This window comes from Mustela erminea, chromosome 10 (assembly GCF_009829155.1).
Source record: "Mustela erminea isolate mMusErm1 chromosome 10, mMusErm1.Pri, whole genome shotgun sequence".
NCBI lineage: Eukaryota > Metazoa > Chordata > Mammalia > Carnivora > Mustelidae > Mustela > Mustela erminea.
The window spans coordinates 58,684,281-58,701,500 of record NC_045623.1 but is presented as its reverse complement, the minus strand read 5'-3'; the positions used below and the strand labels follow the sequence as shown (position 1 = coordinate 58,701,500).

Below are 17,220 nucleotides of genomic sequence, written 5' to 3'. Positions count from 1 at the left end.
GGATATGAAGAAATAGAAATGCAAGCATGGGTGATGAGAGCATAAATTGGTACAACCTCTTCATGAGAAATTTGAGAGTGCTTAGAAAAATTGAAAATATATACAACTTAGAACCCAGAAATTTGACCTTTAAGTATTTACCATAGTGAAGTTCCCCATATGTGTGGAGAACACATGTACAAGGATGTTTATTGTAGCTTTATTGAAATAAAAAGTTGGAAACAACTTAAGTATTCAGTAGTAGGAGGTTTGATTAATAAGGTTATTTATTTATTCCACAAATATTTATTGAGAGTCTTATAATGTGCCAGGTGCTGGAGTTGATGTTGAAAGTGTGATAGGCACAGTCCTTACTGTCAAGGAACTTATTGTCCAGCAGATAAGACATTAAACAAATAAGTACAAAAGTCATCAATACCATTATATTTTTATATTTGTGATGAAGCAGAAGTACAGGCTGCTATAAAACTACAGAAGGAGACCAAATTAGAAAAGTTGCTAATGGATGTATTTCAAAATAGTTTAAAAAATAAGGGGATGTATTAACCTACACAAGCAGAAGTCCCATGTAGGGACGGCTTTAGGTTGGTTAATTCAGGGCCTCTGTGACATCAAGGACTCATATTCTGTTTATCTTCCTACTCTGCCAATCTCAGCATGGTGGCCTTATCTTCACCTACCACTCCTTAAAGTATCAAGTGTCTGTTTCAGCACCAAGCTCGGATATATAACCAAAACGACAGAATCCAGTAGAAGAAAGACTTTTTCTTCGTATTATTTCTTTATTACAAATATTGAGTTATTATTTTAATAACTTTATATTAAATCTTTAGAATTTTGAAATTATGAATTATTCATACATAGAGAAGATAAAAACCTTGTGTATATACTTTTAAGGAGTATAACAAAACTGAACTCAACACAAAAAACACAATATTACTTTATTTAGCTTTAATTTGATATGACATAATACTGTATGTTAATTATATTGTAAGAATTCTACTTTCTCTTTGTCACCATTACTTGATATTTTCCTTTTTAATTAGAGCTACATTTTGATTTTAATTTTCATTTCTCTGATAACTAATGGAATGAGCATATTTTCATAAACATTTTTCCGTTTGGATATGTCTTCTATTAGATTCTCTTTTACTTATTGATTCATTCCTAAGTTTTCTTTATGTATTCTAGATGTGAATCCTTTTTTGAAAATATTTGTAGGAAATGTCTTCTTCTAATCTATTGGTTACTTTTTCACTCACTTAATGTTATCTTTCAAAGAACAGTAGCTCTTAATTTTAATAGAGTCTGGTTAACTATTTTACCTCCTTACATAGTTATTGCTATTGTGTTCTGTTTAATAAATTCTTGGTTACCTCAGGACAAGAACATGTTCTCTCCAGTATTTTGAAGCTGTCATTTCTTTGTTCTCTCTGGTTGTTGTTTTTTTTTTTTAAGTTTTTATTTATTTATTTGACAGACAGAGATCACAAGTAGGCAGAGAGGCAGGCAGAGAGAGAGGAGGAAGCAGGCTCCCTGCCAAGCAGAGAGCCCAATGCGGGACTTGATCCCAGGACCCTGAAATCATGACCTGAGCCGAAGGCAGAGGCTTTAACCTACTGAGCTACCCAGGCACCCTCTCTCTGGTTGTTTTCAAGATAATTTTTTTTTTTTTTTTTGTCTTTCATGTGAACTTTCTTTTACTCTACTTAGAATTCATGTCTTTCTTAAAATCTGAGATATTTTCAGCACTTTTAATTTATAGCTGTTCCCCATTCTTCCTATTCTCTCCAGCATCTCTGATAAATCTTTGTTAGATTTTTTTCGTGTCTCTGAAATTCTTTGTTTTATTTTATTTTTTTTTTTTACATATTCTATTACTTTGTCTCTCTGTGCTGTATTCTGAGCAATTCTTTAGCTCTTAATTCTGGTTTCTTAATTATCTCCTGAGTGGTATGTAATTTTCTGTTTAATCTTACACCAAATTTCTATTTTTAGTTATTATATTTTTCATTTCTAGCAGTTCCATTTGATTTTCTTTCCTATGTGCCTGATCAGTTTTAATAGTCTGGTTTTAGTTATTTGTCTAACTTTCAATACTCTTCTATTTTTTAAACATATGCATACTTATTTTATCCTATACTTTGATAATTACAAGAGCTGTAGTCTTTGAGAGTTCATTTTACAATTTGCTTACTTATAATTATTTCTCATATTAACTTGTTTAATTGTGATAGTCAGCCTTGATTGAACCCTCAATGATAATAGCAGTTCTCTTCTGTTTCCTTTATCAGCTTTCATTTCATTCTTTGTTGTGGTTCTTTGAGACTTCCCATGCTTTGTAGAGCTCAGCTCTCACATCTCTCCCATCATAAAAAACAAAAGCAAAACTAAAGTTTAAAAACCCCTCTTCCTTTGGTTCCACTTATCTTACGTTCACTTGACAAATGTTTATTGCATCCATTATGAACTGAATGAACTCTCTGCTAAGTCCTGGAGCTTTAGGGGTGCAGAAGAAAGCATTCCTTCTCCTCTAGTGTACTTGAAATTTGGAAAGGAGGCAAATGTAGATAAATATTATAGATTAATTAAGATTGTGAAAAGAAAAGCCAGTAAAAGAATGGAATAGTAGGGGCAGTATTACTATAGTGGAAAGTCAACAGGACAATGAAGTTCATTTAGTATTGGCAATTTTCCAATAATATTTAGAGTAAATTTTTTTCGGGGGCAGAGAGGGGTAGGGGCAGAGAGAGGGAGAATCCTAAGCAGGTTCCACGCCCAGCATGGAGCCCTAGTAGGGTTAATCTTCTGACCCTAAGAACATTACATAAGCCAAAATCAAGAGTCAAAGGCTTAACTGACTGAGCCACCTGGGCGCCCTGTAAATTTTAAATTTAGAGTAAATGTTTAGAGTAAATTTAGAGACTAGATCTTTTTTTTTTTTTTAAAGATTTTATTTGTTTATTTGACACAGAGAGAGAGAGAGAGAGAGAGTACAAGCGGGAGGAGCAGCAAAGGCAGAGGGAGGAGCATACTCCCCGCTGAATAGGGAGCCCAATATGGGACTCGATCTAGGACCCTGGGATCATGACCTAAGCCGAAGGCAGCCACTTAACTGACTGAGCTACCCAGGTGCCCTAAAGACTAGATCTTAAAAGGATAAAGAATTAATCACTTCATCAAGGTAGGAGATTAGGCAAGCCACAGGATAAGGGTGTGAGTGTTAGGTACTGTTGTATCAGATTTCAAACAAATTTAAATGTCTCTAAAGTAGAAATATTTGACATATTTGTAGGGCCTTGTTAAATTTCTAGGCATTTCTATTTGTAATTAACTTCAAATATTGAGAGAAATTCATTGATCATGGGGGTTTGGTAGTCATTCTTTTTATTGTCATTGAATCTGTATGCCACAAGTTACCTTCATTAAGCTGAATATTATGAAGTTCAGGTGACTGTGATTTTTTTCAGAATGAACTTGAAGGAGGATAGGTGCAGCAAGAATAAAGAATAAAAGCATGATAAAACTGTTTTAACATCCTGCAGAAGGGCATTGGAAATTGAACTCCTTGGAATTGAGAGTTGTAGGCAGATTTATCTATCCACCTGTCCACCCATCTAAACCAAGCAACATTTATTAGGATCTACTTGTTTTAGACACTGTGCTGCATGCTGAGGTTGTAAAGGTGACTAAGATATTCTCTCTTTTTCTTTTTGAGAGAGTAATCAAGGTATATTAGCTCATTTGAGCTTCAGTATTTTGTAAATTATTGGGCAAACAGTGACCACAGTTTTCACATAGAAATTGTATTACAGGTAATCAATTTGAAAAAGCTTTTTAAAATGATATATGTGGGTCAGAGCAGTTTTTAAAAAACTATATTTCAACATGAAAGGATAACTATATAGTTAGGAATTTCATATTCTTACTCTTCAGCTTCTTAGTTTTGATTATATAATTTGAGTATAAATATTCATGACAATAAATACAATGTGCACCTTTTATTTGATTTTAAGAACGAGTTTATGTGATTACATTCAGTCTTACATATTGACAAATCATGATATTTTATTTGCAAATCTCATTTTAGAGAGACTAATATGTATATCCTCAGCCAAATGAGGCAAAAAGAAAAGGTATTTTTATATTATCCCCTCATAAAAGAGTTGATTATATTTGGAATATAGGATATTATTATTAACAGTGTTACTGATGATACCTTTTATTAGCTAGTTCAAGAGTGTACAAAACATTTCAGCATCCATTCGCATTTGATTTTCATAATAGCCTGATTAGGCAGAATAACATTTATCTTCATTTAAATTGAAAAAAAAAAACTATTAGAAAAACTATAATATAGTCCATATCTAATGGACAGTAATGGGGACATAATACCATTATTGACATTTCTTTGCGTATATTTAGATTATAGTTTATATTTTTATTTTGTAGATGAGAATAAACTGTTACCTGCAAGATCAGGATGTACAATAGAAGATCATGTAATTGCGGGAAATGTAGAAGAATTTCGTAAAGATTTCATTTCAAGAATATGGTTGACCTATAGGGAAGAATTTCCTCAAATAGAAGGCTCGGCTTTGACAACAGACTGTGGTTGGGGCTGTACATTAAGAACTGGCCAGATGCTATTGGCTCAAGGACTCATACTACACTTTCTTGGTAGAGGTAAATAAAATCTCTGTTTTTGTATGGAATTTTTGTTTTGGGGAGCCAGGGACAGAGGAAGAAGGAGAGAGAGAATCTTATGCAGGTTCCATGCCCAGCGCAAAGCCTGACATGGGGCTCAGTCTCAGAACCCTGAGATCATGACCTGAGCCAAAATCAAGAGTCAGAGGCTTAACCGACTGAGCCACCCAGGCTCACCTGTTTGTTTTTTTTAATTTGAAGTCCAGCTTATAAACTGTGTAAAATTTTGTATAGTTAATTTCTTGACTTCCTTATGTCTTCTAAAGGTTGTAACTAATCTAGCATATTCTATCTTTATTGAACTAGGGTGTGTATTACTTACATGTATGAGTTTTTAGTAGCCTTTGGTTTTTTTTGTTGTTGTTATTTAGTTTTTTTTTATTGAATTATCTGGATTATCTCCAGTTCAGTAAATCTTGAGCAGGTCAATAGCAGTGACTTTGAGCAGGTAGTTGATATTTGTATATTATTTAAATCTTAAGAAATTTAAGCCATTTCTTTATTTTCTCTCTACATATCAATAATGCTTTAAAATGTTTTTATCTTTACAAATATGATTATAATCAGTTAACTTGATTATGCATAAGGTTATCATGCTTCATCTTAAGATTATCATGTTTCATCTTTTAGACTCTCAAAAATATCATTGATACTTCTTACATATATCTATTAAAAAAAAAACAAAAACCTTTCTTACCATTTCTGTTAGTCCATTTTTTTATAATTTGTACATTTGTAGGAAGATTTTGGTTTGGTATTTTAGCCTATCATATATGGTTATTACTAAGTATTATCATATTTTTAAAGTGTTAAATAATTTCCCTGCATTGCATGGCAAATATTTGGTAACCTTTCTGTAGGGATTATTGATGAGATTATTTAGAGAGAATGTTTATTAAAGAGTGGTATGGATAATACAAAGAAAACGAATTTTTAAACTTTCTCTGAGAGGATTTATTTGTAGTCTTGTGCAGTCATTGGCAAGAATTGGGATATTTTTCACAGTCCTAATTAGTTCTCTGAGTCTGTGACTCATTTTTTTAACCTAAAGTTACATGTGTGCTTGAAACTGTCTTATCATAAAAACTGTGAAGTAGTGAATATAGTTGGTTTGGGGGGGGATCTTTGATCTTTAATGACTTCTGTTTATCAACTTCTCATTTACTAGAAAATTGATATTACTCTCTAAACAATGATTATTTTGAAAGGATTGTTTGAGAAAAAAAGAAAAGAAATTTAAAACTTCCATGGTTAGACTTACATTTTAACATATAATCAAAATCCTCTTTCTGAAGTTATTCTCTCATTCATGTTAGTGATTATGTTTATTGTGCCTTTGGGTAGTCAAGACTGGATATCTGATAAACAATACTGGTAAGGGAGTACAGATGTCCTCATTCCATTTCAGCACTGTCAAAGAAAAGAAAAGAAAAGAAAAAGAAAAGCATTTTCTGGAATTGTTTATTTGTACCTGAGTTTACTATTTTTAAAAAAATTAATCTCAATACTTTTGTTTAACATATCGCAAAGCTTTATTGAGATATAATTTATATAACATAAAGTCACTCAGTTAAAGTGAACAATTCAGTGGTTTTTGGTATGCTTCCAGGGTTCTGCAACCATCACCATCACCGAATTTTAGGACATTTTCATCATCCCCAAAAGAAACCTCCTATCCTATGACAGTCACTCCCAATACCCTGCTTGCCATATGCAAACAATCTACTTTCTTTCTCTATAAATTTGCCTACTTCTGAGTTTACTATTTTAGTTTAGTAACCTGTATGACTTTAAATGCTATCTACTTACTTTAGTAGAATTGTTAAAATCTATTTAAAAGATCTGAACACCTTGCTTTGGAACTACTATAGCTTGGACGTGGCCTGATGCTTTGAACATTGAAAATTCAGACTCTGAATCATGGACTTCCAACACTGTAAAAAAATTTACTGCATCATTTGAAGCATCACTTTCAGGGGAAGGAGAACTCAAAACCCCAACAGTTTCTCAGAAGGAAGCAATCAGAAGATATTCTGATGATCATGAAATGCGAAATGAAATTTATCACAGGAAAATCATCTCTTGGTTTGGTGATTCCCCTTTGGCTCTCTTTGGTTTACATCAACTAATAGAATATGGAAAGAAGTCTGGGAAAAAAGCCGGAGATTGGTATGGACCAGCTGTGGTTGCTCATATTTTAAGGTAAAATTGTACTGAAATCTTTCATCTTACGACAGAGGTCCTTAGGCTTAGAGATACTGATTTTTGCAGTGCATATATAAAATTGGCAGTTTTAAAGTCTTACTGCTTGAGAATATTCACAAGGAAGCTTTCATTTGCTAATAAGGAAAAAACAAGACCTTGCAACTCTAGTTGCATTTAATTTATCTATGACAAATTTTTCTTTTGTTCATTGGTATAGATATCCAGGGTTTGTGTCTAACCAGCTTTTCATTAGACCACCTTATTGGAATGTTCTAAAAACTAACAACTCTTTCAACCTTGGAACATACATAACATTATAGTTTTTTTTTTTTTTAATAGTGTAACCTGGGGGCTGAAATGTACTGATAGTGTAATGAAATGTCAAGAGCTAAAATTGATGTTTTCAGCATTTCTTTGCACACATCAAATTCTTGTGAATTGTAAATGTATGGGACTATTAATATTATAATTATATCATAGTAAAAGTAAAGGGTCTGTGACATTCAGAGTAGTTAGAAAAAAGTCAAAAGTCAAATTTCACTGTTCCTCAGCCTTTTATGTGCCATTTGTTTGGATATTGCTTGATTTAAAAAAAAATTGTCTTATTTGTTGTGTGTTCCATTGTTGTAAATGGAATCATTAATATATCATCCAGTTCTAGTATGTTATAGTAAGTTTACTCCATCTAAAATCATATATAAATTAGAAATTATTATATTTTTTTACATATTAACAGGCTTTTATATTTTATAGGCCAGATGCTTACAAATGGAAATGTATTTGCCTAATGTTATTAAATGGATTGTTAATAATAATATCAAGTCCTGCTTGGTATGATATTTATAAAGACGTAATTATAAAAGCCTAGTTTCTATTCTCCAAGATACTATGTTCTGACACCAGGGATCAGAACACTTTTTCTGTAAAAGGCCTCATGGTAAATATTTTAGGCTTTGTAGGCTATAAAGGGCTCTGTTGCCTACTTTTCTTTTCTTTTTTTGTTTTATAACCCTTCAAAACTGTAAAAACCATTCTTAGCTTACAGGTTGTACAAAAGCAGGCCACAGGTTGTATTTGGCCTATGGCCCATAGTTTGCCAGTCCCTCTTCTAAATTAACACATGCAAACATAAATAATAAGTCATGTGAAATTAAAGAATTAGAAAGATACAGTTAAATAAAAATATTTATATTTTTTCCAATTTGTCTAATTTCCTTTTACAGATATTACTGTGGCTTTTTTCAAATCATGTGTGCCATTGAGAACATAATATTCACTCAAATATTTTTCAGCTTGCAATTTTACTTATAGAATTCTAAGACTCAAAATCAGGAAATTCATTTGTTCAGGTTACTTAGGTTTTTGAGTGAAGGGAAAAATAGTCATGCTTGCATTTATTTATCTATTTATTTTATTTTATTTGTTTTTTTAATTTTTTTTTAAAGATTTTATTTATTTATTTGACAGAGAGAGATCACAAGTAGGCAGAGAGGCAGGCAGAGAGAGAGAGGAGGAAGCAGGCTCCCCGGTGAGCAGAGAGCCCGATACGGAACTCGATCCCAGGACCCTGAGATCATGACCTGAGCCGAAGGCAGCGGCTTAACCCACTGAGCCACCCAGGCGCCCCGATTTATCTATTTATTTTAAAAGATTTATGTATTTATTTGAGAGAGAGAGAGAAAAAGAATCTCCAGCAGACTCCCCACTGAGCATGAGTGCATTTGGGGCTTGATCTCATGACCCTAAGATCATGACCTGAGTTGAAACTGAGTCCAAGTCTTAACTGAGGTGTCCCTGTAACTTATATTTTAATGTTCTTTGAGTAATTTAGTGTAAGGATTGACTTGATTTAGATGTCATTCAGATAATAGTTTTGAGAGCAGACACTATAGGTTAAATAAGAAAGTTAAAAAAAAACAAGATGATGGCTCTTTCCCCTTAAATTAAACCTTTAACTATTAACTGAAAATGTTAGGCTTTTAAAGGATGATATGTGTTGTTTTTTAGAAAAGCAGTTGAAGAAGCAAGACACCCTGATTTACAAGGAATAACTATTTATGTTGCACAAGACTGTACAGGTGAGGAATATATATAATTCTAATGTTTATTATCTATTATTTGGTTATACTTTTTAATTTAGATATAATTGACATATATAATGGATATATATATAAAAAATATATATCTATAATATAATGACTCATTATTTGTATATATTGTAAAATGATCACACAGTAAGTCTGATTAACATGTCACCATATGTAGTCACAAAAATCTTTTTCTCGTGATAAAGACTTTTAAGATCTACTCTCTTAGCAACTTAAAAAAAAAATATTTTATTTATTTGAGAGAGAGAGAGGGAGCACACAAATGGAGGGAAGGGCAGTGAGAAAAGGCGTGGGACAAGGACAAGCAGACTCCATACTGAGCAGGGAGCTGGATATAGGGCTTGATCCCAGGATCCCAGGATCACCACCTGAGACCTGAGCCGAAGGCAGATGCCCAACCAACTAAGCCACCCATGTGCCCCTCTTAGCAATTTCCAAATATAACAAGGTATTATGAACTGTAGTCCCCATGCTCTACATTACATTCTCCTGACTTACTTATTTTGTAGCTGGAAGTTTGTACCTTTTGACTCCCTTTATCCGCTTCACCTTCTTCCCCACCCGCTGCCTCTGGAAACCAGCAGTCTGTTCTCTGCAGGTGAAGCTCATTTGATTAAAGTATATATATTAGTTCAGAAGAGTCAGAGATAGGGATGGTCATGTGTGTGCTGCCTCAGAAAAATGAGAGAACTTAAAGGTTTATAATTAGAAGTCATTACTGAGTAGTTTGGAAAAAGTAAGATGATAGAATTGAGACATGAAAAAAACTCTTGTTGCATTTTTGTACCTTTGGTTTAGATTGACTATGGGAGATAGGGAAACTGCTGAACAGAAGAATTTGGTAGCTCTTAACCTAAATTTGAAATTTAAAGGGAAGAAGTCGGGCACAAGTAGCAGAATTTGTTAATCAGCTAACTGTTCAAGAGCAGAAGAGTTTGGTTTTCTTCAAACAGGGAGTTTGAAGAAAGCTGTTTTGTAGTTGTTAAACAAAACAAAATAAAGTTTTGTCTGTATATGGTTGTACAAAATCCCATTTTCTCTTGAAGTATTCTACTTAGGCTGTCAACACCCATCACTCTACCCAGACTGCTCTTACAATAATTTAATCTTGCTAAAAATCCAGGGGTCACTTCTCAGTCCTCACATTACATAATTTACCAGCAGCCTTTGACACAGTCGACCACTTTTTCCTCCTTGTAATGTCTTGTTTACTTGGTTTTTAGAATGCTGCTTTTCAGGTTTTCCTTCTATCTTGTCTACTCCTTCACAGTCTTCTTTGCTGGTTTTCCTTACCTTGGTGATCTCTAAAATTGCACTCGGCCTTTAGACCTTTTCTCCTGTACACAGATTTGAATTCACCTGGTCTCATGGCTTTGCAGAACCATCTGTGTGCTGTCAACTCCCACATTTATAGGGCCTCTCACCAAATCCAGGCTTTTATATCCATCACTGCCTACTCATCCTTTCTGCTTGCATGTTTAATAGATATTTGAGACTTAGCATGTCCAAAACTGAATTCCTGATTCTCCTCTTCTTGCCCCTCCTATGGTTGTCTATAGTATGTCTTTGTAAATGGTATGTCTCTTACTCTGTTTACTTGTACCAAAACCATTCAAATCATCTCTGACTCCCTTTTTTTCCTTCTCCCATCTTGCCTTTCACATATTAAGGAGTTCTTTAATTTACTGATCACTTTTAACCAGCTCCAAATGACCAGCCCATGACTGTTCCCGACCTTCACAATTACTGCCCTTGTTTGAGCCACTATCATCTCATGATAGACTACTGCAATTCCTTCCTTCCTTTCTCTCTCCCTCCATCTCTTTTTTTTTGTTCTTCCTTCCTTTCTCTTCCTCCCTCCTTCTTCCTTTTCTTTTCCTCCCTGCCTCCCTCCCTTCATCCCTCTCTCCCTTCTTTTCCCCTTCCCTTCTCTTTCCTTCCTTGCTTTCTAGATTCATTTATTTGAGAGAGAGCATGTGAGCATGAAGGGGGAGGGACAGAGGGAGAGGCAGGGAGAGAATCTCAAGCAGACTTCCCACTGTCTGTGGAACTTGACACAGGGCCTGATCTCAGGACCCTGAGAGCATGACCTGAGCTAAAATCAAGAGTTGGATGCTTACCTTACTGAGCCACCCAGGAACCCTATTTTCTAGCTGTTCTATATGCTTCAGCCCTTGTCCCTACAGTCTATTATCAACACAGGAAACACAAGTAAAGTGTAAGTCATATTAGGACATTCCTTTTCTAAACTCTTCAGTGGCATGCTATGTCACTCAAAGTAGAAACTGCAGTCTTTACAATGGCCTTTAAGAGCTCACCCAGTCTCTTGCTTGCTTTGGCAGCACATACACTAAAATTGGAAAGAGTTCACCCATTTGGGGCACATGGGGGCTCAGTCAGTTAAATGTCTACCTTTGGCTCAGGTCATGATCCCAGAGTCCTGGGATTGAGCCTCACATTGGGCTCCCAGCTCAGTGGTAAATCTGCTTGCCTCTCTCCCTCTGCCACTCACCCTCACTCGTGCTCTCTCGCTCTTGCTCTGCCCTCTGTCAAATAAATAAATAAAATCTTAAAAAAAAAAAAAGAAAAGAAAATGAGTTCACACAATCTGTCTTCATTACCCCTCAGTGTTTTACTTCATCTCCTAACCTTATTTCCTGTTATTTTACCCCTTGCTAACTTCCCTCCAGAGACACAGGCCTCTTGTACCTGGAATGTGGTGGTTATGCTTCTGCCTTCAGGCATTTGCATTGATTGATCTTTATACCTGGAATGCTCTTCCCCCAAGTTCTGGCATTCTTGATTTCTTACTTTGTCTTGATTTAACTGTTAGGTTTCTCATAAGGCCCTCCTCCCCACCTTATTTTAACTCCCACCCCCCATGCCTGCATTTCCTATCCATCTTTCTCCCTGTGTTTTTCTTCAAAGCACTCATTACCATCTGACGTATCTTTTTTTTTTTTTAAGATTGTGTTTATTTATTTGAGATAGAGTGTGCATAAGTGGGAGGGGGTTGCAGAGGGAGAGGGAGAGGGAGAGGGAGAAGCAGACTGCCCAGTGAGCAGGGAGCCTGATGGGGCCTGATGGGATCATGACCTGAGCTGAAGGCAGACGCTTAGCCAGCTGAGCCACCCAGGGGCCCCAAACCATCTGACATACCTTACATTTTACTAATTTACTGTCTGTTTCCTTATATTAGAGTATATGATCTATGCAGACAGGGTTTTTCCTCTATATTGCTTACTGGTGAAGTCCTTGGTACCATATAGTAGCTACTCAATAAGTATCTGCTAAATGTATAAATGAGGTAGACATTTTTTAACTCATTGAGACCTTGATAGTGATATCAGAGATCAGATGACTGGCCAATGGGGAGGAGGGATGAGAGTAAAAATGTTTCTGAAAATCATTTTTATAAAATTTAATACATATTTATTTTTCTCAGTTTACAGTTCTGATGTAATTGATAAACAGTGCACTTCCATGGCCTCTGATAATACAGATGACAAAGCCGTTATTATTCTAATCCCCGTTAGACTTGGTGGGGAAAGGACCAACACCGACTACTTAGATTTTGTAAAGGTATGAAATAACTAATATGAAAAATATACATCTCCCTCTCTCCTTCCACTTCCTCCTCCTCCTCCTTTGTCAGCAGTTGTCTTTTTTCCTGCCAAACCATTGTATATTGTACTCTATACAATTCACCACTCAGTTCTATTTTTCAAATTTATTAATCAAGGTAATTCCAATCTTTCAGAGATGGTACCATCCCCTGCTACACTCTCTGAGTAGAAAGAAGTTTGGTGTGGTGCTTTATCAGCTCTTAGCTCAGGAAGTTTGTTTGTTTATTTATTTATTTATATTTTAAAGGACCTGGGATGGGGAAAATCTAATATGTTCTTCTCCAGCAAGACAAATTAGGACTTTTCTTTTTGACTGATTACTTCAGTCTTATTTATTGCTTCATGAGTACAGCTCAATAAATTCTCACCACTAGATAACCGTGAAGAAGCTTTTTTAGGAGCTGAAAAGTGTTTAGGGTTTCCAAAGGTGCAGTCTTTTATATGTAATGGCATTCTAGTTCCTAGTCTGCTTCTGTTTATTGCTAAATGTGCTCTAGTCTGTTGTAAAGGAAATACAGATGTCAGGAACCAAAGTCTTTATTCCATTACTTGGAGTCATTCTTTTTTTGCTGAGGAGAGCCACTGATGATTCCTACTATATATTTTTTTCTTTTCTTGGCTATGAGGGACTTAGAACTTTCACTTCCTGGTGGCTGTCTTTGTCAGAAACATTGTGTGTCAGCTGATCAGACTGCTTCAACTTGAAGTAAGGCACTCTCTAATTAAGGATTTTTATTTTAGGGGAAAGGAACAGAATAATAGACTATTAATGGAATAATAAAAATAGAATAATAATATTTTATTGTTCATTTTCTGTATAATTTCATCTGAATTTGTTAGCTCTAAAATTTTAACCTATAATACGTGTTCTTTATTATATTTAACTTTTTTAGTTGCGGTTCTCCTTTCCAGAAAAACCTCTATATTTTCACATGACTGAAAATGTACAAAGTTGTTGTTTTCTCTAAAGGTTTATTTATAACAGTGAGGACCTGGAAACAAATATTCATAATGGAGATTTTAAAGCATGTTGTGCTATTTTCATAAAATTGAGTATTTTATAGCCATTAGATATTATACTAGTGATCTGTATTTATTGGTAGAAAAAGATGTATATAATATAATGAGTGACTAAAGTCAAAACAACATATGTAGTGTGATCCCACATACATAGGACTGTATTCAATAAATCTTTATGTGAATGTATATAAAATAGATCGAGTTTAAGAAGGTGTTTCCCAAATATTAATAATGATGAGCTCTTAGTGTTGGGGTTTTGGGAAATTGTTAGTTTTCTTTTTTAAAAAAGCTAGTTTATTTAAGTAATCTCAACACCCAATATGGGACTTGAATTCATGACCCTGAGAACAAGAGTCACATGCTCTTCAGACTGAGCCAGCCAGGCACCCAGGAAACTTTTACTTCTTTTTTAAAGTAGGCTCCATGCCGAGTGTGAAGCTCCAAGTGGAGCTTGAACTCAGGACCCTGCGATCAAAACCTGAGCTGAAATCAAGAGTTGGATGCTTACCCCACTGAGCCATCCAGGCCCTCCCAATTTTTACTTTTTAAAATACATCTATGTTTTAAAAATAACAACCACATATTATTATTTTTTAAAGATTTATTTTATTTATTTTAGAGAGTGTGCATGTGTGGGGAGGGGCAGAGGGAGAGAGAGAGAGAATCTCAAGCAGACTCTGTGTTGAGCATGAAGCTCAATGTGGGGCTCCATTTCACAACACTGAGATCACAACCTGAGTGGAAACCAAGAGTCAGGCATTCAGCTGACTACACCCAACCACATATTATTTTTAAGAAAATACTTTAAAAAATACTCTATGGTTTGATTACTTGTTAAAGGGAAAAAAACATTAGTTCATATACTTTGTATTTTTATTAATTAATTAATTAATTTTAAAGATTTATTTATTTTGAGAGAGAGAGAGAAATCCATGGGAGGGGTAGAGGGAGAGGGAAAGAGAGAATCTGGAGGAGGCTCACTGCTGAGTGTGGACCCCAATGCTGGACTCCATCTCACAACCCTTAGATCATGACAAGAGCCGAAACCAAGAGTTGGATGCTTAAACGACTGAGCCACCCAGGTGCCCCATGTACTTGTTATTTTTATGTCTTCTAGATTTCAAAACATCCTGTCGTTTAAGAGAAAGAAAGTTTATTATTTAATACTTCCTGGTTTTATAATGTGCATTTTATCATTATTAGTGTTTTCTAACTTTATATGATATATTTATAGGCATATATAAGCTAAACTATTGCAAGACTTTACATGATTCCACTGGACATGTGTTTTAAAAGGTTCAGAATTATTGGGGTGGCTCAGGGTGGCTCAGTTAGTTGAATGTAGGGCTCTGGGTTTCAGCCCAGGTCATGATCTCAGGGTTGTGAGATCACACCCTATATCTGTCTTTGTGTGCAGCTTGGAGTATGTTCCAGATTCTCTCTCTCCCTCTCAGTCCCCTCCTTACCCCCCAAATTAATAAATAATAAAACATAAAAATAAATAATCTTTAAAAAAAGATTTAGAATTATTTGACCCACTTAAATAGAATTCTACTTAGAAGTGGATGCTGAGGGATGCACTAAATAATTTATTGAAGTATCCTTGTTATTTTATGATGAGTAAATTGACATTAAAAACAGTAACAATTATTATTTGCCTTGGATTAAATTATTTTCTTCTTTGTTTATTCCAATAAATTTATGAAATAGCATAAAAATGTGTTAAGTGATAATGATGACTAACATAACATAAAAAAATGTGTCATGTGAATGTTGATTAGAAAATTATTTATAGTCTAAGACTCGATGTTCAGCGAAAACAGTAATAAGGTCTAAGGACTGTTTCTAGTATTTCAAAAAGTGTGATGAAAATACTGTGTTGATCATGATAAGGCTGCATCAGCTAACCGAAAGGCCAAGTGCTTGGGCTCTGGCAGGAGTTTTATTGCCTTTAAATGCTGACCTTATTTATTTCTGTATCTGGCACACAGTAGTTGTTAATGTGGTTGAATGACATGTTGATCAGAACAGTTGATTTAGTCATGTTAATGTTGAGTGATTTAAAGAAAATAGAAAACAGTATGGTAGATGAAAGGATTTTAAAATATGGAGCATATGTACTAACCATAAAACTGGTGGTGAAATTTGGAAACTGCTATACATATTAATACTGCTAATATAAGTTTGGTTGTTTTGAATAATTACCATTTTCCTCTTGACTCTAAATCTGAATTAATTTTTTTTGGCAGGGTATTTTAAGCCTTGAATATTGTGTGGGTATTATTGGTGGCAAACCTAAACAGTCATACTACTTTGCTGGATTTCAAGGTCAGTGATTTAATAAAACATATTTCTTTATTTTTTCTTTTAAAAGTCGGAAAGTTAATTTGGGACCATTTGGAAACAGAATGATTAACAGAGCAAAATGAGTACCTTATAAATTCATCAGTCCTACCATAGCCACTCATTTGTCATTTGGTCCACAACATAATTGGATTCTGTAAAATGTATGTTTAATTTCTGTTATTGCATAAACAGGCATAATTTATTGGTTTCACTAAACTTCAGAAGACATTGCTGCCACATTCTGGCAGTTACTATTTACATATTTACTTTTTACCAGTTTTAGTGGTGCTAGTTGATGATAAAATGACAAGCAATATGTTCTTCCTGTCAGGATAAAGTAGTGCAATACATTTTTCATATGCAGACTGTAGAATATAATTGTGTGTTTGTGAAAGTAATTTTATGACCAAAAATTAAATGACAGTCTCATCACTTTATAAAAATTCTGCTTATACAAGCATATTTGATTATGCAAAAGTTAATCTGTCCTGTGCAAACCTATGTTTCAGTCAATGAATATCAGTCTGGCAAGCTGTTATTCCCAGGTTTTTTTCAGCTATTCTACATAGAAATTGGATTGTAAGCCGTGTAATAATAAGGTGTTTTTTGAATTACTTGTCTTCTGTTTTGTCCTTGTAGATGACAGTTTGATTTACATGGATCCTCATTACTGCCAATCTTTTGTAGATGTCAGCATAAAGGATTTCCCTCTTGAGGTACTATGGATAAAGAGCTGCTACTGTTTTCTTACAATATGAAGGAAACTCTTAAGTATGTAGAGATGTGCTAGACAGCTATGCTTTTATGGTATTACAAGTTAATAATATTTTACTGATTTATAAAACCACACTCCACACAGTAGTCAAAGGTTAAATAATTTGTTGCTGAATTTTAATTTATGACATACTTTCTTCTTCATTTATCTTTGTCTCTAACTTGTTAGATATCCCAGCCCTACCAAAATAAATGATCAAGTCTCTAAGTTATTTTGTAGATAAATAGCTGAATATTACTGAAAAATTTAAAATATTAGGTATGTTTAATAAAAGAAAAAGGGGGAAGAAAAAGATGATGGAGATGGGTTAGAATGACAAAGTGTTTTGAGACTCTCTGCTGAATTATTTTAAGTATAGTGGTTGAGGCTTAGCCCCTAGCTAAGTTGTGTTTCTAATATTTGTTTTAGCTCTGATTTTTTTAAAGATTTTATT

The 17,220-nt window shown here is 34.4% G+C and overlaps 1 protein-coding gene across 3 annotated transcripts in view; it reads left to right on the top strand.

Annotated features, from left to right (window-relative positions):
• The window catches only part of ATG4C (autophagy related 4C cysteine peptidase), a 76,688-nt gene that overhangs the window by 37,546 nt on the left and 21,922 nt on the right, over positions 1–17,220 (top strand). For all 3 annotated transcript variants that reach the window (XM_032302226.1, XM_032302228.1, XM_032302227.1), the window contains exons 4-9: positions 4,453–4,686; positions 6,579–6,909; positions 8,920–8,990; positions 12,466–12,602; positions 15,916–15,994; positions 16,652–16,728. In XM_032302226.1, coding sequence (XP_032158117.1) covers positions 4,453–4,686; positions 6,579–6,909; positions 8,920–8,990; positions 12,466–12,602; positions 15,916–15,994; positions 16,652–16,728 — 929 coding nt within the window. The remainder of the gene's footprint in view (positions 1–4,452; positions 4,687–6,578; positions 6,910–8,919; positions 8,991–12,465; positions 12,603–15,915; positions 15,995–16,651; positions 16,729–17,220) is intronic.